The following is a 25,059-nucleotide window of genomic DNA, read 5'->3' as shown; positions in this document are numbered from 1 at the left end:
TTCATAACATCCCCAAATTGGAAACAACTCCGATGTCTATTTGTAATAGACAAATAAAGTGTGATGTGTTCACACACTGGGATACTCTTTACCAATTGGAATGAACATGGGTAAATATCAGTAACATAATAACACAAAGAAGTTCATGCAGTATGGTTCCATGTATTATATTTATTTGTTTTAATTCCATTTATATGAAGGTCAAAAATGGGCAAAAACAAAAATGGGCAAAAACAATGCGTCCATTAGGTCAATTTGTGAAGAAGCAAGCCACAAAAGAACGCACACAGTATATGTCTATTTATGTCGAGTTCTCAGGCCGTCACCAGGTCAAGGAGCCGAATGCTGCCAGCCTTCAGGAGGCACGTTCATAACTTTCACCCCACACCCACACCCAACACCCAAGCCCAGCCAGGTGTGAGCCTGCCCACATTTCCACTTCCCTTTCAAGTTTCTGTTCCTCTGACATTACAATCTAGTTGTGCCTAATTGCAAATCATTATAAAGCAAGCTCTCCCAGTACAGCTTGGACTTCTCTAGGGCGCTCATCTTCTGCTTCTTGGCTTGCTATATAGTGATTCATCTGCCTTGCCCATTTTATACTCTGTGTGTGTGCGTGTTTGTTATATTTTACAGTAAACTGAAGTGCAGTTGAATTCAAATCCTGGCTCTTCTACCAGGCTGCCATGTGCTCCAGCCCCAGTTTCTTCATCTGTGAAGTAGAAACTCTTCAGTGTACTCCCAAGTTTATAATGGGAATTAAATAAGTAGGGGAAATGTCTGGCATGTTTATAGGATTCCCCCCCACGCCAAGTCTCCGCCCCCTCTTCTTTCTTCTGTCTGCCATTACTGACCACGCCAAGCTTAGGGCCTTACTGGAAGGCTAGGTGCTCTATTCCTCTAAATCCCTTCCTGGTGTATTCCTGCCAAGCCTTCAGGAACACTTCCCACAACCGTGGCCAGTACAGCTTGGGGGCATCTCCTCTCTGTCTCCCAGGCTGGCCTCTCTTCCTTCTCTGGGCTTTTAAAGTAGGGAAGTCCCAGGGCTGAGTGATGGGCAGCCGTCGTTCCTCATATTCTCTCCCCCAGGAAAGCTAATTCCCTGGCTTAAGTACTATTTTCTGCTGACAACTCGCAAAAAAGCTCTCTCCTGCCGGACCATCCCACTGAGCTGCAGACTCCCGTAGCAGCTGTTTAGTTGACATCTCCATTTGCATGTCCAAGACATTACATCAAACTTAACATCCAAAACCAAATACAGATATCCCCCACTGTTCAAAAGCTTGCTTACACCACTTTGCTTTTGCGAAAGACCTCTACATTTTCTCCCTAACTGAAAGAAATCTGAAGAGGATTTTCGTTTTCACCAAAAGGCAATTGCTTCTTCACTTCACGCCATTTCAGCTAAGAGAGGTGTTATAGGGACGCTCTACTTTTGGATAGCTTGAGATACCTCTGCTTGCTTGCTTTCCATAAACAGACTCCTTCCTCAGACTTCTCAGAAAACGGCACCATCACCATCCACCCAACTGATGAAAGAAAGCCCTCGGAGCATCCTCTTTCCACTCAATCCTGAAACTGTCCAATAGACAGTTCTGTCATGAAGTATTTTGGTCCATCCCAGCTGCCTGCAGTCCGGTACAAGCTCTGCTCCCTGCTTCTGTATCTGTACCTTCCCTCCATTCTTCTCTACATCACAGCCAAAATGATTTTTTGAAAGTACAAACCATTTTTCCTCTCTTCCCTGCTGATTTTAAGTAGCACTTAAACGAGTGTTCACCTCCTTACCCTGGCGTTTGCAGGCCCCCCGAGCCGTCCCCTGCCCACCTCTGACCCTCTCCCCTGCTCCAGGCGGCCCAGCCCCTGCACTGCTCCTCCGGGTCCTCCTCCACGGTGGGCTCTTGTTGTGTCACTCAGATGCCACTCTCACTCTCTGAGTAGCCCCACCTTAGGAACCCTCCATCAAATCACCCTCTTTGACCTTCTTCATCACATTTATTGTCAGTTGATACATGTTGTCGTGTTTTGTTTCATGTACGGTAAGCCCCGAAGGGCAGGGTCTGGTTCACCACCCTGCCACCAGCGGGGTGCTAGAAGAGCATCTGTCCCAGAGCAGGCGCTGAGCCATTGCACTGTCTAAATGCACATCCCACTAGCTGTCAGGCAGCCATGGCTTTGTTTTGGAACCTAGTAAGATGGGCATTAACCACCCAGAAAGGAAGGGCATGACAAGTCAGAATGACATCTCCACCTAGGCATCATTTTCAGACAGCAAAGTTGGTTAAAATGCCTGTTCCAAAGAGGTCAGCTGCACAGCAAAGAATCGCTGCCTTTCCTCTGAGCCGTGGACTCCAGGGCACAGTCCAGCATTTCAGGATCAGTGTCACCAGTCGGCACTCAAGGCCTTTAACATTGCTTCCCTCTATTCCTATAACTGATCGCACTAGGTTCCCTGGCAGTGTTCGCCATCAGCAGTGCGTCTCTCCAACACTGCTGAGGTAGAGGCCAGCAGGTTTAGGGGGAGGGATCAACGCAGAGAAAATGAGAGGAATACGGGCTTGGTCTCGGCTGCTGCTGGCAATCAAATTGAAGGTCATGGAGCTCGATGATTGGAGACCAGGTGTGCTTGTGATTTGGAGAGGCGTGAAGGAGAGAGAAAATAATTTTCTTTCTCCAAAGAATCTATCTCCGTGACCCCCAAGAGTCACTCTTTCAGAACGAGCACAATCTTGAGGTGAGATGGGAGGAAAGCAGTGGACAAGAAAATTAAAATCACCACCCTTTCACTTGGGCCCTCGAGGTGTTTGCGAGTCATCCTCTTGCACAGGGCTTGTGTGATGTTGAGCAGATTGCTTCTTTCACTTGCACTTCTCAGGGCAAAGAAGTGCACCTCTTAGTACTTCCATCACAGAGCTTTACTCCAGCCTCAGACGGCCTGCGCTGTCTGTGGCTTTCTGGTGTTGGTCCACTTTCCTTCTCAGGTTTATGCTGCACAGAACGCCTGCTGGCTCTGCTGAGGGCATAGTGATAACGCAGCCCTGAAACGTCCTCTGTTATGTGCCTGCTTCGGATTTCCCTGCACCTCCCTGTGCTCTTTCTTTTCCTAACCAGTGGGCAGGACGCCTCTCGTGGGCGGTTGTGACTGTTTGGTGGAGCTTTTGGGGATCAGCTGCCCCACAGAACTCTGCCTTCTTGTGGGGGTGGATGGGCGTCCTTTCACTTGCAGCCTGGTTTCCCAGAAGTAGGTACTAACATGTTCTCTGGAAGCATTTTCTACCCTTCTCGTCCTCTTCTTCTATTTTTCCTTCCCTCCACATTGGCCTAGATCTCAAGAAAATTGGTGGCAGAAAAGTAATTTGGGTTGCAGGATCAAAAAGATGACCGAGCCTATTGTGTCTAACCTGGTTCTGAAAGGGAAAGCTTAGAAAATCCCTTAGGTTTTGGTGCTATTAGCATATTTTATTAATGACAGTGAAGAGCTGTAGCCTCTTAAATGGGCCACATAAGGCAGGAGTGGTGGGAAGGGATGATCCCCTCTGCCCTTCCCAGTAGACTGGGCTGAATCAGTCTGGGTCCCCAGGAGTGCTGGGCACAGACCAGAAAAGAAGCCTTGCACTTGTCAGCTGGTGGTTCTCTTCTGGGACTGTAACCCGCTTAAGGTGCCTGAAAACTTTCTGAGGCTCAGTTTAAATAGGTCGTCCACTCGGGCCACCTTGGAGGAGGCAGCCTTCCCCACAAGCCCTTCCTCTTTCTGGGGCATTTGGTCTCTTGGTCCCTGTTCCAGCTGTCCCAGTTTCTGAGGCTTTATAGTGATACAGTCAGGTCAGAAATGGGAAGCAAGAACCGCACAACACTCATAGGCATTTTTGGTTTTATTGTTTACAAAGTACTTCTCACAGTTTCATTGTACTGTCAGAGGGGTGTTGTAATTTTTATTCCTGTTTTACAGAGAAGAAAAATAAAGTATCTTGCCCACAGTCACACACATAGTAAATGTCAGAGCCACCCTCATCCTTGGCACCTTTTCTGTCTTGAGGGTGGGAGGAGGATGTCGAGTAGAAGTGTTGTTCCTGATCAGCTCTTGGCCGCAAACCAAAGCCATCACAAGGATCCTGTTAGCAGCTGCAGATGCTGTGAATGGGGGAATGAAGTCGCCAAACCTGCCTTGATGGCCTTTGTCTGGGTTGCCCTTGAGAATTGCATTCTGCATATGTGCCCCTCTTTGCTGCCTGAGGCGTTCCCTAAACCTGAACTCTGCCTGCACCTGCTTGTTTAGCACCCAGCGTGGCTTCGCTCTTGATAGTCTCAAAGTCAGCTGGACCCGGCACCAGCACCGCTTCCGGGAACCTGGAAGGCATTATTCATGCTCAGTGAGCATCTTAATTTAAGTATCACTTCCTCTTCTTTAAAGGAAAGTCAAGAAGACAGACCACAAATGCTCAAAGCCACATACTTCCTCTTCTTTCCGCCCCCAGGCCCGCTCTCTCAGGTATCCCTGGGTAATGGCTCTCTTGAAACATGCCCTAAAGTTGTCTTGAACCATGGCTCCCGCATTTGTTCTTTGGGAACTTCCAGAGAGGCAGTTAAAGCGCAGGCTGTCAGAACACTGATCTCCGTCGTGGTCTTCACCAGGGCCTGTGGGCTGGGGTGGGGAGGGGTGACGGTTGTAGTGTGACAAAGCCCGTCAGTGATCTCGGTTAACAGTCCCCACTGGGGAATCATGGGTCCCTTGGTGGTAGACAGAAGATGAATTTGTTCTGTCATGTGTCTACTTACCGGCCACAGTCTCTCCTGCTTTCACACTTTATCAAAAGGGGTCCACAGTGTCTGTGGCTTCCCCATCTGCCGGGGAATCTGAAATTGAAATTTAACCAGGCATCCTGTATTTCATTTGCGAAATTTGATGACCTGACCTTGAGGGCTTATGTCAAGCCTACAAGCAGGCCCTGCCCTTGTGTTTCCAGCCATTCTGGCCCCTCCTTGGCAATTTTGACACAGCAGCTGAGTTCCTGATCCCAGACCAGGTGGTAGCTAGTAGTTGCTGATAACGTGCGTCAAGAGAGCTGACTGTTCCCCTTGGATTGATTGTCCTCAGAGCCCTGACAGAAGCTGGCTTCCCGAAATGATGGTGACAACTCTGCCATTTTATTGAGCACCTGCTCTGTGCTAGGCATAATATGTACACTATTGCATTTAATCCCCACAACAGCCCTTCAGAGTAGGAATGATTAAGGATGATTACCTTTTTTTGGGGGGCGGGCAAATTAGGAAACAGAATTAGCAAGGTTACGTGGCTTACCCAGAGACACAGCTAGCAAGCCGCAGGGTCGGGATTCAAGCTGAGAGCTGCCACCCTGTCCGTAGTGAGGTATAGGGTTAGTGGCCGCAGGCCTGGCTGGAGAGCGGATGGGCTGGACTGGGTTGCTCCTCACAGGGTGCTGTGGGCAGGCAAGCGAGGCTCTGAACTCAGCAAAGGAACACAGGGTCCTGAACCTGCTAACGTTCTCACCCTAAACGTAATGACCTTGTAATGACAGATGCATATTTTCCACAGTGCAACAAAGGAAAGATTAGTGCAGAGATTCAATTCTGCCTCCCGTTTTCAGTGGCAGTTTTGCTCTCTCAACAGATTAATTAGCAGCAGAGATCCCCTCCCCTCAGGCAAGCAGCAGCACAGTTCAGGCCAGAAGGTGCACGAAAATGCAGCTGTGTCTCATTCAGCGGCCAGCCTTCTCCTCGCAGTGCCTGCTGCTTCAGCCCTGTGCTTCCTTCTCACCCTGCCTGGGAGGCCGACGGAAGCCTTGTCTGCTGAGCCTGGCCAAGATGAGGGGCAAACCACCAGCTTTTAGGGGACCCTGTGTGTGAGCCGTGGATGGCAGAGGTGCTTGACCTCGTTCCCTTGGAGGAATTTAAGGAAAGGCCTCTTCTGTCGTCCTCGCAGAAGCACCCTGGCTGCATCTGGGTGGAGGACACAAGGAGAGGTGGTGGGAAGGGTGAGGGGAAGGAAGGAGCTGCAGGTAAATACCTTCGACGGTGAGCGCTCTGCGCACCTCAGCCCACTTCACCTTCCCTGCAGCCCCAGGAGGTAGTTCTTACTGGTTTCTTCCATTTGTAGGGGCACCTTTTCCCACATTTTGATGCGTGTGTGCAGGGTACATAGCTTTCTCTCCCCACCAACTCAGCGCACCGCCAAGGCCAGGAAATGTGGTGTCACTATTTTGCTGCTGAGAAAAGCGACGCTCCTTGACCAGCATGGTCTGCTAATGTCTAACCAAGCCAGGCTCTGAACCTGGGCTGGAGGGAGCCCCCATTCTTTCCTTAAAACCTGGTTACAAAATTGCAACATTTTCTTGCCTTCAGCCTCTAATGTACTTCCCCTTGATAAGTTGTTGGTTTCTCTTTTTCATTCTATTTTCACTCACATCTGAACCAGAAACGTGCTTGTTTAGACTAAATGGGAGTGGTCTGGATGTTCCTGAAATAGTCGTGTTGTCCACTCTGGGCACCACCTGTGGTCATCCGTTTATGTTTGCTGTAACCCGATAATCCCACAGGCCAAGTGGACCCCTTTACACCGGGGTGAGGGATGCGGGGGACAGGACAGGACAGTGCAGGGGAGGCATTTTCTTTTACTGCGTCTGCTGACAGATACCTTCATTTTCTTCCAGGTACATTGAACGGAAAGCTTTTCTAGACCGAGTGGATCACAGACAGTTTGAAATCGAGCGAGATCTCAGGCTGAGCAAAATGAAACCCTGATGTGATGAGGAACCTACAGCAGCTTAATCCTGTTTACAACGTGAGCTTTTTGTGCGTCTTTGAAATGTTTCCCGTGTTTCCCATTGACTGTTTCCCAGCAAGGTCTTTTTTTCTACATTGAATTTCTGTCTTTGTATCTTGATCTCATGTGATTTCATTCATTTTACTTTTAATAGTTTGTCCTTTAAAAAATAAAAATTAAAAAGTACAGGTTGATCCTGTGAGAGGCTGGTGAAGATGACAGCACTCACCTTTCCTTTGTTCTGCTACAAAGTCCACCAGGCCAAGCCAGCACCTCCCAGGCCTGTCCTGGCCACCATGGTGGAGAGAGTGACCAGCCTGCACACACGTGAACCCCCAGAGGCTGTAGGGCTCCCTGTGAAGAGGCTCGCCAGTGTTGGTGGAACACCAAGTCCCTGGGCAGCTCTGTTCTCAGTTCCACTCCTGCTTCTCTCCTGATCTCTTTCTCTCTCCTGAATGGGATTCCTATTTGCTGGTATAATGTGAGGCTGAAAATAAGGATACACTATTACTGCATTAGGGATTTTTCTTTTCCTTCAGCCATTTTCATGTTCTCAAAGTCAACTTCATGTGTGCTCTCACCTCAGTAATGCTTTAATTTTTGGTTTGTCAAAGAAGACTCCAAAGGACTTTTTTTTTTAACTCTTTAGGAAAATTTAAATTCCAAACTTCATATTAATAAAGCAGTAAACAGCACATCCTGCCCCTGTGGGCTGGTGGTGGGGATGTCCTGAGTAACACGGACAGGTTTGGGGGAGGTAGGGTTCCAAAGACTGGAATTCAGAATCCTGCCTGGACATCTACCAGCTCTGTGACCTTGAGCACAGTTCAGCTTTCTGAACCTTCATTTTCTGGTCTGTAAGTGGCCTGAGTAATACCAGAACCTCACAGGGTCGAGATGAGCCAGTGACATGTGCAGGGAACACGCACAGGTCTCCCCCTCCAGTCCTCTAATATGTGGGCAGAACCTCATGCAGCCAAGACCTGATTGTCAGCCCTGCATGGCCGTGAGGTTATGACCCTCATTACTCACTGAGGCCAGGCTGGGTGGTCGGGCTGATTGAGGTGTGTGCATCTTCAGTTGAGAATCATCTTTTCTGTCAGAGTCTTCTTTGAACCATAGCCCACAGTTTTTAAGAACAGGTGGATAATATTTTATCTAGCTCTTCACATCCACACTTAGTGAAAACTAATCTGCCTGACTCCCAAAGGAAGTGACATCTCTTTATCTAGGAGTCGGGAATTGCCAAGGAAAATGTTTGCAGGAAGTGGGGGCCTGAGTCAGCGCCGGGAGGCAGCTCGGTAGCCCTTTGCCGGGCACCGTGCGCCTCCCTTGTCCGTGGCATGGATGACTGAGGAGGGCAGCCAAGGATACTTCCTGCTGGTCTGTGGAGTCCAGAGAATCCCTGAGAGATGAGTTTCCTGGCCTTGCTCCTGCCATCAGTCTTTGTCTTCTTGTCCCAGATAAACGCATCACATTTCCAGAGCATCTGTTACCTTCCCATTACTGAAAAAAACTGCCCTAAAACAGCATAAGGTCAAAGAATAAAAACAGCCTTCTCTATGTGTTCTGTTCACCTATTTCCCAAGGAACACAGTCCTCTAATTAGGAGCGCTGCATGAGGTCCCTAGGGGAGAAAGGCCGCATTAAGAGCTAAGTCTTGAGTGAGGCGTGCGCCACTGGGGCTGAGGAGGGGAACAGGACTAGGAGCCCAGGGCCCGATTTCATGAGAACTGACAGGTCCAGCAGGCCAGCTGGTAGCTGCTGCTGCAGGAGGGTGCAGAAAACCTCCCTAGAGAAGAGTGGCGTGATGGTGCTGCTGGTAGCCAGGCAGGGACCAGGAAGGCCAGGTGACAGGGCTCTCCAGGTGCTGTGCTGCCTCTTGGCCTCAGCAGGACAGAGGAGGTGTGTGCGGCGTGGCTCTCTGGAGTGCGTCTTCTTCTGGTATTTGGTATCAGTCTTTAGCCAGAACTGGAATTGCTCAGGCATGTTGGGTAAGAGTCCATGACTCTTTTTTTTTTTTTAATTACCAAAAAACCAGTAAACAGATAGGAATTGGTGTAAGATGGTGGACTCCTGGGGAAGGATTCAGAAGCTCTTAGCTTCATCAATAAATGATGCAGTGGTTCCATGTGCCTAGTGCTTCCTCACAAGTTATCTGACCAGAAGAGGAAACTTGCCTGAGGTCAGACTGCGAAACTGCCGGCGGTCACACCTACGTCTTATGCTTAGAGGACAGAAGGCAGGGGGCCCTGCCGGCGAGATGAAACAGCCTCTCATCGCCTTCTGGATCCCAGCTCCTAGTTGAAGGATTCACGTTGGAAAGGAAAGATTTGAGTGCAAGGGGACAGAGCAGCCAAAGATGAAGAGATGCTTCCAGTTGAGAAGAATGGCAGCTGGCACACTCCGGTGCCAGAAGCTTGTGTCAGAAGTACACCAAAGGCTTGGGCACACTGGCTTCAGCTTCCAGTCCTTTGTGCCGTGGGGCGGCATCTGAACCTCTCTTTGGGGAAGAGTGTGCTGCCTCACCTAGACACACTCGGGCCTTGGGCAGACAAGCTGGTGGGGAGGCATAAGCCCTGCCCCAGAACCAAGTTTCTGTGCTACACGGTGTAGGCAGTGTTGCCCTCTCCTCTTTGGGATGCTGCCTGGTTTCAGCGAGTGAGGGGAGGAGGGGCTGGTGCCCAGGTGACAGTACCTCGGAGAGTCGAGGTATGTTAAATGCCATCCCACTGCACCTCCTTCCTTGGGCACACAGGTGTACCCAGGGTTCCTGCTTCAGGCTTTCCTGCAAAGTCTTTCCTTTTTTTCTGCAGCTTTTTTTTCATGCCCTCTTAAGGCAACTTAGATCCAACAGGACCACCAGATGCAATCTTTGTGCACACGAAGTTGACCACAGAGGGAGGGTGGGCTGTGGAAGTCTGGAAGATTCCACCCTGGTTCCCTGCAGCCTGGAATTGCCCAGTCCCCAGAGACTCTCCTTTCCAGAGCCCCTCTCCATGGTCTGCCGGTGAGCTTTCATTGTTGTACCCTCAGAAAGCTGATGGTGTAGACAGATCTCCGCTCAAGTAAGGGACAAGGTGGCTGTGTCAGGGAGGGAAGGGAGAAATTTAACATGAGGAGAACACTGGCAACATCTTACAGTGGGTTTGGAGTCCTGCCTCTAACCTTAGATTGTAGCCCTGCCATCCGGGTTGAGTCCCTCCCTCTGTGTCTCAGATTCCTTGTCTTCAAAAGGTTTCTGAGAATGCTTAATAATCCTGCTCTGCCTACCTCACAGTATTTTGTTAAATGAAATACATTATCCAAGTGTTAAGTTACTCTAATTAAATTGCACACTAAAGGCTCCCAGCTCCCCAAGACAGCCAGGCTTCTGTGAGTATAAATTAGCACCGCCTTGAAGAACACTTTGGCGATGTCTCATGAATCTGGAGCTGCACTCGGCCTGTGACACAGCAGCTCTGCTCTTGGCTTGACATCCTAGAGAAGCACCAGCATGTGCACAAGGAGGCAGGCTCATTGGTGATAGTAAAAACCTGGAAACCACCCAGTGCCCATCAGGAGAAGGGGCCAATTGTGAAATAGCCACACAGTGGAGTACAGTACAGCAGTGAAACGACTGGGCCAGGGCTACATGCCTCAACACAGATGAACCTCTTAAGCAGCGTTGACGCAAAACAACTAACGTACAGTCCCAGTTATACAAGTTCAAAAGCATGCGAACGTAGAGGTGATGGTTGCCCAACATTGTGAATGCAGTAAATGCCACTGAATTGTACACTTTAAAATGGTTAATTTTATGTTATGTGAATTTCACCTCAATAAAATTTTTAAAACATGAGAAAGATACTGTCCTTTGACTCAGAATAATATATATACTATATAATTATATATTCATATATTCATTCAATATAAATATATATAAACAAGTGGGTGATAAACACTAAATTCAGCATAGTGGTTACCTCTCATGGGATTGGGAAGCTTATACAATAAAAGAAAGATAACAGAGGAGCTTCGTTTAATGATGTGGGTTTATATCTTCAGTTGGGAGTTGGGGACACAGATATTTCTTATGTTATTCATTATACCTTTCTACTCTATTTATCTGTAATATTTCAAGATAAATTGTTTTGAAAGAAAGACAAGCCCACATTTAAATTTGCATCACCTCAGTCAGTCTCCTTAGGGAGAGATAGCCAAGGGATGGGGCAGTTCAGGGATGGAGGTGAGCTTGCTGGGTGCCATGGTGATGAGCTTGCTGGGTGTCGAGGAGCTTTTTCTGCCTCCTCTTCTGGGCCAGCAGGCATTCCAGAATGATCCCTCCAAGCTGCTTTTGAGACATTCTCCAGGAGATGAGTGATTCACATAGGTGAACTACTACATGCCCAACCCCTCCAGCCCCAGCTCCCCTTTCTCTGAAAAGCAGGTTGGGTGGCTGGGGGAGCTGAGGGGTCTGTACCAGGACACGTGCCCTGTCCCAGCACAGCTGATGGTGTGATCCCTGCCGATCAGCCTTCCCCTCACCCACAAGGCTGCACAGGTGCACACAAACAGGCCATATGTTAGAAAGATGCTACCGTAGGCCTTGATGCTACCGTAGGACTTGTTAGATGCAAACAAATGGTTCCTGACCTGGATAAATGAGCTTGAAATTTAAAGACACCAAAATGAATTACAGTCAACGTCTTGAGTTTTCTAGTGGAAGTTATGGAGCTGCCTGTTTTCAAACTCTGCCCAGCATCTTGAGCTCACCCCTGGGGCCCTGGGCCACAGCTGTGACATGAGGTCGCTGTGGAGGTGTGGCCATCTCCTCAGGGTGTGGAGGAGTGTTGCTGGGCCTCTGCAGGGAGGGAGGGAACTATCCTCTGACTAACCCCACTAATCTCTGGTAGTGATGTAATGCCTTACTTCTTCCAGTTAACACCTCTACATTAATAACCGAAGCCTGCCCGAGTTTGAGGCACCCTGACTGACAAATAAGAGACTTCTTTTTAAAAATAAATTTATTTATTTGCTTATTTATTTTTGGCTGTGGTGGGTCTTCGTTGCTGCGCTTGGGCTTCCTCTACTTGCGGTCCGTGGGCTTCTCACTGCAGTGGCTTCTCTTGTTGCAGAGCACGGGCTCTAGGTGCGCAGGCTTCACTGGTTGTGGCACGCGGGCTCAGTAGTTGTGGCGTGCAGGCACTAGAATGCAGGTTCAGTAGTTGTGGCTCACAGACTTGGTTGCTCTACGGCATGTGGGATCTTCCCGGACCAGGGTTCGAATCCGTGTACCCTGCACTTGCAGGCGGGTTCTTAACCGCTGCACCACCAGGGAAGTCCCTGGGAGACATTTTTTAAGTCTGGAAGCTCTTTGGGTGCCTGAGGTTGCATCTGTGGCAGGGTGGACCCTCTCTGTCCCAGACACCTCATCAGATTGCCTCATCTTTGCTGTTGTCTCTAGCTGGACCTCACAGTTCTGTTACAGCCCTGCCACTGAGCTCCATTACAGGGCCTTTGAATTTGAGGTTGGTATCCTGAGACACAGGGAGGGGAGCCTGCCCATCCCCGAGTCACACACACACACCCAGCCCTCCTGCACCAACAGTGTCTGGTGTGACCTGTGTGTGCCCTTGAGACCACTATAGACAACTGGGGGTAGAAATGATGTGAATAAGCATCATTGTAGAGGCCTATTCTGTCTTTGCAGTACAACTGTATTTTTTAAAATATTGCAAATACCCCACGTGGTACAATAAATACATATTTTGTTTTTTGTGCAGTTCCTGGCACAAAACCCTTGGAATTTACTCTCTTTGTGTGCTAATGAGAGGACTCCTGGGGGAGCCCGAGCCCAAGTGTTGGGCTGGCCAAAAAGTTCGTTCGGGTATTTCCATAAGATGTTATGGAATAGCTTCCAACTCAACAGCTTCAGTACGGGATCTGATCACCAGGAAAACCACACCTTTGACCCCTTAGAACTTCCAGCCCCACCCTCCACCACCACCCACCACCCGTCCCTCCCTCTGGAGAGGGAGGCCAGAGATCAATCAATCACCAATGGCTAAGGACTTCCCTGGTAGCGCAGTGGTAGGAATCCACCTGCCAATGCAGGGGACACGGGTTCGAGCCCTGGTCCGGGAAGATCCCACATGCCACGGAGCAACTAAGCCTGTGCGCCACAACTACTGAGCCTGCACTCTAGAACCCACGTGCCACAACTACTAAAGCCCGCGCATCTAGAGCCCGTGCTCTGCAACAAGAGAAGCCACCGCAATGAGAAGCCCGCTCACTGCAACGAAGAGGAGCCCCTGCTCACCGCAATTAGAGAAAGCCCGTGCACAGCAACAAAGACCCAACGCAGCCAAAAATAAATAATTTTAAAAAAGAATCACCAATGGCTAATGATTTAATCAATCATGCCAACATAATGGAACCTAAGTAAAAAACCCCGTAAGCAGAGTTTGGGGAGCTTCTAAATTGCTGACCACCTCCACTTGCTGGGCACAGAGGCTCCTGCTCAGGACCCCTCTGGACCATTTTCATTTGACTGTTTGTAGCCTTTATAACATTTTTCGTAAGGAGAGCATCTTCCTGAGTCAGTGAGTTGTTCTAGCGAATTATCACACGTGATGGGTGGTTGTGAGCTGGGCGGCAGCATGGGCAGCAGCCTCGGCAGCCCGTTCTCAGCTGGCGTCTGAAGCGGGGCGGTCTTGTGTGGCTGAGCCCGTACTATGGGGTCTGCGCTAACTCTGGGTAGATAGTGAATGAACTGAACTGAGTTGTTGGACATCTCGTTGGTGAGATTTGGTTGGACCCCACATTTGTCTAACTCTAACGTTAACGCCAAGCATCTGCCACAGGTGACTGAGACGCAGTGCGATATAGTCAAGACACCCTTGCTGGAGAATCAGGACACCCTAATCTCAGCTCTGCTGACCAGCTGGTGCCCTCAGGCATGTGGCTTGGCCTCCTCTGCCCCCATTTCTGCATCTGTAAAAGGAGGGGGGTTAATAACTGTGGGCATTTAACACTAGGAATCTGCGTTTTGTTTTGTTTTGTTCTTGCGGTACACGGGCCTTTCACTGTTGTGGCCTCTCCCGCCGCGGAGCACAGGCTCCGGACGCGCAAGCTCAGCAGCCATGGCTCACGGGCCCAGCCGCTCCGCGGCATGCGGACTGGGGCACGAACCCGTGTCCCCTGCATCGGCAGGCGGACTCCCAACCACTGCGCCACCAGGGAAGCCCGGAATCTGAATTTTGAACAGGAAACCCCATGATTTTATGCACTCTGAAGTTTGAGAACCGCTGCTTATGGCCTCCCTACCTAGAAAAAATGTAAAAGCCTCCAGCTATGTATTTAGGAAAATTCCATTTCCTTTATTCTTACCACTTCAAATAATTCAGACTCCTGAATTCCTGACGCACCAGCAAACCATAATGAGTAAGCCCAGGTTTCCTCCCTGACATCTGCTGAGACCCACCTGCAGGAACTTTCTCCTACCTTCAGAGGCCTTTGCAGGGAAGCCCCTTAAAGTCATCAGTAACTTGGAGAAGCAGCTGAAGTAAGGCCTGGGAAACAAGCGAGAAATTCACACAACAAAATCCACCCAAGTCCCAGCAAACACGTCTGAAGAGGCAACACTCAGCTGCCAGGTTGGCAACAGATGGCAGGACCCATGTGCGCGCGCACACATGCTCACCCCGGCTAAGCCGAGCGTCTAGTGTGTCAGCGAGGTTGCCCGGCAGCTTGGAGAAGACCCAAGTCACCAGAGGCACACCACTTCTGTCAAATCAGCCCTGCACGAGGCAGATGGCCCCAGCTCCCAGGCCAACTCGGCCAGCGCGAGGCCTTCCTGCCAGTGGGAGCTTTGTCTGCACGGGGCTTGACCTCTCTCTTCCCCCTCCTGATGTACCTCTTTTTTCTTCTGATTATCGAAGGCAACCATTCATTGTTGGAAAATTTGGAAGCAGAAAAATTAAAACTTAAATCTCCCATAGTCTTACTAACAGAGAATACTGCTGTGTTCATTTTGGGATACTTTCAGTCTATTTCCCTATGTTTTTACATAGTTTTTCTTTCTTTCTTTTTTTTTTTTTTTTGTTGTACGCGGGCCTCTCACTGTTGTGGCCTCTCCCGTTGTGGAGCACAGGCTCCGGACGCGCAGGCTCAGCGGCCATGGCTCACCGGCCCAGCCACTCCGCGGCATGTGGGATCTTCCTGGACTGGGGCACGAACCCGTGTCCCCTGCATCGGCAGGCGGACTCTCAACCACTGCGCCACCAGGGAAGCCCTACATAGCTTTTCTTAACACTACTGGAATTATACTCTACCCGTGAAGCTCAATACAGAAGCTAGTAACCACATGTGGATATTTTGATTTAAATTTTAAATTCATTAGAATTCATAATTGAGTTCTTTGGTCACACTAGCCAAAGATTTCAACTGCTCAGCAGTCACGTGACCAGGGACTACACTACTGGAAAGTGCAGGTATTGAACGTTTCCATCAGCACAGAATTCTGTTGGACCGCACTGGTGTATGTAGTTTTGTATTCTTTTTTTAACCTATGGTATGTACTATGAGCACATCCCCATTTATTCAAACATTCTTTGAGAAAATGATTTTTAACGGCTGCATAATGTACCATTACATGCTTGTACCACAATTTGTTTCATCAGTCCTCAACCATTGGCCACTAAGGTTACCGACTTTTTGTCATTATACATGATGCTGTGGTGAACTGCCTAGTCCTGAGATCTGGACCTGCATCCCTGATCATTTCCAGATCACTGCTACAAGTGGAATTGTCATGTCAGGGAAGGTGACATTTTCAAGGCCTTGAAATATAATGCCCAGTTACCTCCCAAAAGGGTCTTCCTCCGTCCAGCAGGGCGGTTGTGCCCCTCTCTTCCTATGTAAACCCTCTGAGAAGACAAGGTTCAGCAAGGAAGCCCTGTCTGCCTGTCTCTGAACACAGAGCCCAGTGCTTTGGGGGAGACATGTCTGGAAGTAGGAGGAGAACGCCACCCATGGAGAAGACTGGACTAGGTCATCCCTGAGACCTACTAGCATCTTCTGCAGTACCAGCCCAGGGCTCTGTCTCTGGAAGAAGCATTTGGACGGGGCAGGTGTGATGGTTAATTTTTTGTGCAAACTTGACTGGGCTAAGGGATGCCCAGGTAGCTGGTAAAAACATGTCTGTAAGGGGTTTTCTAGAAACAGCATTCGAATGGGTAGACTGAGAAGAAGATCATAGTCACCAATGTCGATAGGCATCATCCAACCCACTGAGGGCCTGAATAGAACAAAAGTTGGAGGAAGGGCGAATCTGCTCTCTCCTTAAGCTCAGACACCCATTTCCTCCTGTCCATCTGCACTCATGCCTGCAGGCTTGGACTGGGACTTACACTGTCAGCTCCCCAGGGTCTCCAGCCTGCAGACAGCAGAACCCTCAGCCTGTCTATGTCCTACTGGTTCTTCTTCTCTGGAGAACCCTAATGCAGCAGGAATATGCCCCAATGCCCCTTGATTCATCTAAACCTGGATTAATCTGTTTTGTATTTTTTTAACCTATGGTATTTAACCTATGTGATTAACATCACATTAATCTGTGAGTCCCTCTAAATGTTTTCTGAATCCATTTATCCTCTCCCTGCTCAGGGTAAGTGAGTTTTGTTCAGTTAGAGGTGGGGCTTCACTTCACTTCTCTCATGCTTCCCAAGTCGTTCTGAGGTTTGGTAACATTTTCGTTTTGAGGTTTGGTCTACATTCGTCTTAAATTATCATTCACAACCACCTAGCCTCCCATCTCATCCCCTCTCGGTCGGTCTTTATCTTTCCTAACAAGGGCTCCTCTTCTAAGCCTTTCCATGGCTTGCCCATCCCCTTTCTCATGTCAGTTGCCCTTTTGTGTGTCCTCCACGTCTCCCACCTCAGCCCTGACTTGGGCAGTCAGACCTGCTCACGGGATTCCAGACTTGTGGTTCAGACCTCAAGCGTCAATTCTGGCACCCCTCTCTCCTTTGCAATTTGGGCGGCTGCTTGCGGCCTCACTTTTGCTTTCTATAAGATGGGGGTCGACAGTTATGAAGCAGCACAGCCAGACTGGACTTGGTGGCATCCGCTCCATTCAGTGCATCCTTAGACAAAGGGGAGCCATCAAGGATGGAACCGTGTGAGAGCCAGAGCTGGCCTGGCTTCTGTGCTTGCAGATGAGAACTGGCCCCTGCTGTCAGTTACAGCAAGACCCCGGACCTCCTGGGATGAGCTGGGCTTAGGTCACCATAGGCCTCAGGGTTGGTGAAGACTCCTACTGTGGAGATGGGTGAAGGGATTATCTACGAGGAAACCACTTAAGGCCAAAAGTTACATCCTTCTGGAGAGCCTGAGACGCTGGCCGCAAGAACAACACCCCACGACGTTCAAAGCCTCTGGGGCAGCTGCCCTGGCCTCTTTCCAAGCTGAGTCATGGCATTTAGTGTATTCAACACCCACCCTAAACCAATAGGCCCAGAGGCCAGAGAATAAAGAAGTGAGCCTGCGTCCGTTCACAGAGGGAGCTTTCCCACCCTCACCCCTCTTTACAGTACATTCTGTCATGGGCTGTCTCAGAAGACTGAGGTCCTAGCTGCAACTCTGTGGTGCCTTCGTGAAGCCTCTTCCTCTCCCCTGGGGCGCCTTCCTGAACAGGGAAAGGTTTGGGCCTCCAGGGAGGAGCAGCGGCTCCTGCCTCAGGAGAGCCTGAGAAGTAGAAAGCTGGGGCCCAGCAAGGCAAGCTGGTAGGTGGAGGGTGGAGAGACTCGAGTCAGCGATTCTGACAGCAACAGCGTATAACTGCTGTAACTGGGAGTCACACCAGCCCTTCTAGCCCAGCCTGACATCCCAGTCCTTCCAGGACTTTTGAATCAAGGCCACGGCACTGCATGACTCTGGCGGGGGAGAGGGACTGGTCACAAGAATAAAATAGGGACGGGGCTCCGCTTTATTAATCCCCATTTGACAGACTGGGATGAAAACATGCTTAGAGAGTATAGATGCTGTGCTGAAGTTCACACAGCCAGCCTGGTACCCAGACCTGGCTGCCCCGCCCTGCCACTGGACGTCAGAGGTGATAGGGAGTCCAGTTCTGGCCAAAGTACAGACCTCCCTCCCTACAGTGAGTTCCTTTCGTTTCCATGAGAGTCAGCCTCGCTCCCTGGGAGCAGGGAGACTTTCTCAGTGCCCCTGGTGCAGACCCTTGGCCTCCGGACAGCACAGCAGTGATGGGCGTGGGGGCCTGGTGTGCCTGCCGCGCTGAGAACCGAGCTGCTGCTCTGGGGACTCGCACTGGTGACCCCAGTGTGGCAGCAGCTGTTTAATAATTTAGAGAATGTATACTATTCAGCCGGGCGGCTTCATCCCTGGGTTCAGAAACACAATGCCCTGGGGATTGTTTCCAGTGGAGAGTGAAATTCCACTTGTCACGGGCACTGAGAACACAGGCCTGTTCCTGGAAGGGGCTCTGGTCCCTGGGTGTTTACAAACATCCTAGGAGACCAGGAGGCCAGCAGCCAGGGCCCTGGGGCTGGGGTGGGGCTGCGGGTCTCCCAGCTCAGCTGTCTGCTGCTGGGGAACTGTGAGTCCCTTCCCCTCTGTCTCCTGCCTCCTCAGAGGCGATGGGACTGCATGGGAACCTGTTCAGGGTGGCTTTGTATTTCCTAGAACTCGGCGATTGCATTTTCCCCTCCCTGGTGGCGCAGTGGTTGAGGGTCCGCCTGCCGATGCAGGGGACATGAGTTCGTGCCCTGGTCCGGGAAGATCCCACATGCCTCGGAGCGGCTGGGCCCGTGAGCCATGGCCGCTGAGCCTGCGCGTCCAGAGCCTGTGCTCCGCAATGGGAGAGGCCACAACAGTGAGAGGCCCGCGTACCGCAAAAAAAAAAAAAAGGTGTTTTTATATTTAAAAAAAAACCAAACTTAACACTTGAAAACGTTTTGCTAAGTGCAATAAGCCAGACCCAGAAGGATCAATATTGTATGATTGCACTTATGTGAGGGACTAGAATAGGCAAATTCATAGAGACAGAAAGCATGGTGGTTGCTGTGGCTGGGAGGAAGGCAGGGGAGTTATTGTTTAATGGGTGCAGAGCTGCTTGAGATGAGAAAGTTCTGGAAATGGGCAGTGGTAATGGTTATAGGTCACTGCGAATGTACTTCTTGCCACTGAATTGTAGACTTAAAAATAGTTAAAACAGTAAATTTAATGTTATGTATGTTTTACCACAATTTAAAAAAGTGTTTACTATAAAAAAAAAGGGTTGCACAAATAATGAATGTTCACTCAAGAAACATTAGAAAATAGAGGAAATAATTTTAGTTAACCAAAACCCCCTCTTTTTCTCCAAACAGCAAACAAACTAGTCTCCTGTGAAATTTTAATCTGTAAAGACAGAAAAAGCTCTACTTATTAATCCGTAGAGTACCAAGCACTGAATAGGCCTTCCCTAAATATGACACAATGGTGAAAAAAATCCTACCCCTTCCCCAAGATAACCACAGCTGATATTTGGTATCTATCCTTCCACACTTTTCCCAGTGCAAACATATGACATAAATATAAATATGTGATTTTTTATGAAAATAGGATCCATCTGTACCTATTATTTGGAAGCCTATTTTTCCTTGCTTTACAGTATATTGTAAACGTGTTTTCATGTCATTCCGTATCATTTGTGGTGGAGCCCAAGATTGAATTCTGTCCTGGGAATGTTGCGTGAATTGTTTCACTAGTGCCTATTACTGAACTTGTAAGTTGTTCCCATGTTTTCCTGATCATAAGGAAAGCTACAAGTCACATCCTTGCACGTGTATCTTTGGCTACTTGTGAGTGTATTTTTTTAGGATAAGTTCGTGGCATTGCTGAGTCAAAGAGTCCCTGCCTGTTAGGGGTTTTTGCCAGACTGTATGCTGGAGCCACACATCACCTATAGCTGTTCCCGTGAACAATGAGAGATGTCTCTTAAACTGAGTGAGAGGATTCCCGGGCTGGCCAAATGCAGCCATGGCGGAAGTTTAGGCTTTAGTGCCCAGTGGGGGAGTAGCTTTGGGGGGCCCAGGGTCCCCCCCATACACATCTGAATCCCCAGAATTTATGACTAGGTTACCTTACAAGGCAAAAGGTGCCTTGCAGGTGTGATTAAATTAATGATCTTGAGATGCAGAGATTTTCCTGGATTACTTGAGTGGGCCCAACGTAATCACAAGCTTCTTATAAGAGGGAGTCAGGAGAAGGAGATGTGATGTGATGATGGAAGCAGAGGTTGGAGTGATGCAGGGCCACAAGCCGAGGAATGCAGGTGAAACCGCAAGAAGGTGAAAAGGGCAAGGAAACGATTCTCCTCAGAGCCTCCAGAAGGAATGCAGCCCTGCCAACCCATTTTGGACTTCTGACCTCAAGAACTGTAGGGTAATAAATTCATGTTGTTTAGCCACTACGTTTGGGGTATTTTTTTTTTTTTTTTTTTTAATGGCTGTGTTGGGTCTTCGTTGCAGTGCGTGGGCTTTCTCTCTAGTTGTGGAGAGCAGGGGCTAGTCTTCGTTGTGGTGCACGTGCTTCTCATTGCAGTGGCTTCTCTTGTTGTGGAGTGTGGGCTCAGTAGTTGTGGCTCACAGGCTCTAGAGCGCAGGCTCAGTAGTTGTGGTGCACCAGCTTAGTCGCTCTGCAGCATGTGGGATCTTCCTGGACCAGGGCTCGAACCCGTGACCCCTGCATTGGCAGGAGGATTCTTAACCACTGCGCCACCAGGGAAGTCCTGGAGTAATTTGTTACAGCAGCAATAAGGAACTAATACATCTCCCTCCTGCTACCAGGCCTTGAAACATCATTGTCTAAGGGATGAGGGTCTCCCTCTGTGCCTAGCAGCCTGATGACCTGAACATCACCCTCTCCCTTAACCAGAGGCCTTCCAGGCAAAGCATACCCAAGGTTCTGTGCATGGGGGACAGAAAAGGAGGTGCCCCAGCCCCCAGGGCCCACCCTTGACCAGACTGTGAAATTATCCTCAAGGATGTTGGAAACTGGACTTGCTTAAGGTCATAGGGTAAGTGTGAGGTGGTGCCAGGACTGAACCCCAGGGTCTTGCCTGGCAGGCCAGTGAGGTCCCCATCCACTCCACTAAGCTGAGCCTCTTTCTTTGCCAGTCTGACTTGCCCTCCTGGAGAGAGGTAGTCATTCACACTTTAGCATGAGTAAGATAGGACAGCTGCCTGTGCATACACCACCTGTCAGTATTGTATTACTACAGAGTAGCAGAGTTCGACTCTCATGTTGAAAACCAGGCTTGGGGTGGGTAGTTTCCCTTCTCATCCACTCCAGGGCTCACAGAGTCCTGCTGGCCACCTCCAACCCTGAAGTCTCCTTCTAGGCCTCCCCAAAACAAACTCAGTTCTTGCCCTCCACAGGGAGTTGCTCATGCCTGTGGTCATGGTGGTCCCTGCTGTTTAATAAGAATTCTGTGTCAGGTCCAGTGCCCTGAACTTTACCTGAGCCATTCAACAGAGTCCTCTCAACCACCCAGAGGATATTATCCTCCCATTTCACAGATAAGGAAACTGAGCCCCAGGCAGGTTAACTCACAGGAACAAGATCATTCAGCTGCAAGCAGAGGAGCAGGGTTCCAAGCAGGTGATCTGACCCCAGGGCCTAGAGCTGCCAGGGTTGGCCTGTAGAAGCACTGGCTTACACAGTCAATGTTTCAAAACCTAGAGATTTTATAAAAAATCTTGATTTCTAGATTCACTTGAAAGACTGATGGTTTGGAGGTTGTGGCCCCAACCACACCCCTCTGTTGGGTTCCCATTTCCCTATATCCAGGAGTGTGGAAGGAGTCCTTCCCCACTGCTCACCCAGCTCTGGCCTGGGCACTGAGAGGTGGGGCCGATGGGAGAGAAGACAGGAGCAGTGGGCGATAAGAATCCAGACGGGGCTTCCCTGGTGGCGCAGTGGTTGAGAATCTGCCTGCTAATGCAGGGGACACGGGTTTGAGCCCTGGTCTGGGAGGATCCCACGTGCCGCGGAGCAACTAGGCCCGTGCGCCACAACTACTGAGCCTGAGTGTCTGGAGCCTGTGCTCCACAACAAGAGAGGCCACGATAGTGAGAGGCCCGCGCACCGCGATGAAGAGTGGCCCCCGCTTGCCACAACTAGAGAAAGCCCCCGCACAGAAATGAAGACCCAACACAGCAAAAATAAATTAATTAATTAATAAACTCCTACCCACAACACCTTAAAAAAAAAAAAAAAAAGAATCCAGACGAAGTAGGAGAGAAAGGAGGGTTGGAGCCTGGGCTCCAGGAGGAAGGCTCAGTGTGGTAGGGGGAGAGGGTGGCAGAGGAGGGACGTCTGAGACAGCGGGCATGTGTGGCCTGGAGCCTGGGCACTAGGCTGAACTGCTGCTCCCAGCTCAGGAGACCCTGTGCCAGCTGGATACAGGCAAGTGGGCACGGGCAGGGCTGCCTGCCAGACAAACACAGAGAGCCCTTTGAGTGGGTGGCAGCTGTCACCCCAGACTCCCCTCTGTTTGCTGTGGCCCTGCCTGCCCCCTCTAGCCCAGGAAAGGCCCCCAGGAAGCAGGGACAGTTTGTATGTGATGGGCAGCATAACAAAGTGGTCAGACCCTTGGTACTGCCTTCTGGTAGCCGAGGCATCTCAGAGCCTCAATCTGTTCTATGTAACATGGGAACAGCAAGGCCTACCTGGCAGGGGGCGGGGCAATTAGGATGCACAGGTATGTGCACAGTGCTTGGACACCATGTCAGATGTGGAAGAGCTGAAGAAATCGGGGGTTTAACCCGGAGAAAAGAAGGCTCAGGCCCTGGAGTGCCTGTCTTCCAGTGTCTGAAGGCTGGTCTCTGGTGCAGGGACGGCCTGGTTATGGGTGGCCCTTGAGTGGGGGTTACCAGGAGACAGGATCCTCCCTAAAAGCCCGTCCAGCTCTGTCAGGGTGACCTGACGATCAGCCAGGCTGTTCCCGGGGAGGGGCAGTCAGGGGAGCGCAGAGCAGGCGGAGGAGCTCTGGGCAGAGCTGTGTGTGGGGTTTTGGTGGCGGGGGTGGGGGGGGGGGAGGCGGGGGTGTCGCTGGGCTTTCAGCTGGGTGAGTGGGAAGGGTTTCTAGGAGCCCTGCTCCACTGACTTGCAGTAGCCCTCAGACAGAGATTGGGAGCCCAGCCAGACCACCGGGCAGGCGCCCAGCACCCTGGGCTGGGCAACGTGGGGGTGGGGGTGGGGGGGTTCTGGCCTCCAGACCTAGCGGGCGCGCAGGAGATGCTGCGACTCGAGGTGGCCCCTGAAGGACGGGTAAAGGGTGGAGGCCGAGCCTCGTCGCCGCGTTGGGCCGACAGAAAAATGCCGGGGTCCGGGGTCCTCGCCTTTAACGCGGCCCCGGGCGGAGGAGACGGGAGGGGGAGGGGCGGCACGGGGCGGCGCATGCGCGGCGTGGGCTGGAGCGGCTGGACAGTCCGGCCGCCGGGAGATCGCAGGAGCCAGTCGGGATCCCCGAGAGCGCCGGGACCCCGCGCGGGGGGCTCTGAGCGGCGCGGCAGACCGGCGTCCGCAGCCTGCCGGCGCTGCTGCCCGCCCGGGCCCCGAGAGCGGCGGCCAAGATGTCCGTGCCGGTGAGTACTGACCGCCGGCCGGGACCGCGACCTCACGCCGCCCGCTGCAGGCCTAATGCCGCCGGGGCTCCGGGCTGGGGGTCACCCCACCTGGGCCTTCTCGCGTCGGGGGATGGGGGCAGCCTGGGGTTTCTCCGCGAAGCCGGCCTCTCCGCCTCCGCCTTTCTTTCCATCCTCTCTCTGGAGAGCCGGGTCGGGCTGGGGTCCGTGCTGTCCCCCAGGAATCCCTCCACCACCAGGACGGCTAGGCCTAGTGGGGAGAGGTCTCTGCCGCTCCCCGGGAACCCTCCTACAGGATGGTTGGGCTGGGTGAGGGGGCGGGGTCTGCGTAGTACCCCTGGGAATCACCTAGGACAGCTGCCCTGTTGTGCTCAGGGACCTCACGGGGATGGCCAGGCCTGGAGCCCGGTCTGTACCTCTCCCAAGACCGAGACACCCTTCACCCGGGGCAGCCTGGCGGGGTGGAGATCTGCGCCTACCCCCCAGAACCGGCGGATGCACTCACTTTCCCGGGAAGTTTACCTCTGCGGCTGAACCCCCAAGGGTTCAGGGCCCAGCCTTTTCTTCCCTCCTAGCCATGGGGGCTTCTCTTCTCACCCGACACCCACTCCTCCTAGCCCAGCAGGCAGGCTTGGGCAGCCCCCCAGGGCTCCACACTTTGGCCGGCAACTGGAGGCATCTGAGTCCCACCTCCTGAGGGTGGCAAGTGATCCTGGCCACCGCTGGTCACCAAGCCTCAAGCGCAGACCCTAGCCCGCTTTACAGATGCACAGACTGAGGTGGGGGCTGACACCCTGCTTCCTTCCTTCCCGGAAGGGGCACCTTCTGCTGGAAAGCTGTGGCCTCCAGCCATTGTTTCTCTGCTGCGTTAGGGGCTTTCCCTCTGACAGGAAGGGGCAGTGGCCCAGCGCGCCTGTCCCCTGGCCTGTTTCTGGAACTGCTTGTCACTTGGGGGACCCCGTCCTTACGGTGAAGCAGACAGCTGGGGCTTCCTGGCAGGGCAAGTGGACTTTTAATTACCCACTGTAGAGTGTATGGAGATTACTGGAGGAGAGATGCTGTGTAAGTGCAAAGCATTGTTATTATGGAATTAAAGATCCCAGCTCCTGCCCGCCTCCAGAAGCAGTAATGCAGAGTTACTGAAGAAAAAATTAGGGCTTCCAGACCGTACTGATGTGAAGTCCCCACCCCCATCTGTTCTGGTTCAGAGCATAATTGCCTCATCTTTAGAAAGAAAGAAGACAGAAAATGCCTGCCAAGCCCTTCTCCTGCCCTGCTTTCCTGCAAAGCTCTGGCTCTCTTCTGGCTCGGGGCATTGGGGGAACCTGCCCTGATCCTATGGGCACTGACCAGAGAGATGAGGTGGGCCATCTGAGCCTGCTTGAGGACCTGAATCTCCAGGGCAGTAGTGAATGGGGCATGTGACTCCGGCCACATGAGAGGCTGGACAGCCTAAGTTTGGGACGTCTGCGCTTGATTTGGTGTGGCCTCCACAATCACAGCAGAGGTGCGGATCTGGAGTCTGGGATGGCACCCAGACCCCTTGCCTTATAGAACTTTGGGCAGCCTTCCTGGGCTCTGTGCCTCAGTGGTCCCATCTGTAACAAGAGAGGGATGGTGGGAGGGCCAGGCTCTGGGTGTGAT

The 25,059-nt window shown here is 51.2% G+C and overlaps 2 protein-coding genes across 4 annotated transcripts in view; both read left to right on the top strand.

Moving 5' to 3' along the window:
* Nucleotides 1–6,995, top strand: part of CFDP1 (craniofacial development protein 1) — a 135,866-nt gene extending 128,871 nt beyond the window's left edge. For all 3 annotated transcript variants that reach the window (XM_067719708.1, XM_067719711.1, XM_067719709.1), the window contains one exon: nt 6,669–6,995. In XM_067719708.1, the coding sequence (XP_067575809.1) occupies nt 6,669–6,677 (9 nt within the window). In that variant the 3' untranslated portion in view covers nt 6,678–6,995. The remainder of the gene's footprint in view (nt 1–6,668) is intronic.
* Nucleotides 6,996–23,236: 16,241 nt separating this feature from the next.
* BCAR1 (BCAR1 scaffold protein, Cas family member) overlaps nt 23,237–25,059 on the top strand; it is a 35,387-nt gene continuing 33,564 nt past the window's right edge. Inside the window, exon 1 of the mRNA XM_067720613.1 lies at nt 23,237–23,415. Coding sequence (XP_067576714.1) covers nt 23,404–23,415 — 12 coding nt within the window. The 5' untranslated portion in view covers nt 23,237–23,403. The remainder of the gene's footprint in view (nt 23,416–25,059) is intronic.

Source organism: Pseudorca crassidens, chromosome 20 (genome assembly GCF_039906515.1).
Source record: "Pseudorca crassidens isolate mPseCra1 chromosome 20, mPseCra1.hap1, whole genome shotgun sequence".
In the NCBI taxonomy this organism is placed as follows: domain Eukaryota; kingdom Metazoa; phylum Chordata; class Mammalia; order Artiodactyla; family Delphinidae; genus Pseudorca; species Pseudorca crassidens.
This window is presented reverse-complemented; position numbering and strand designations above follow the sequence as displayed.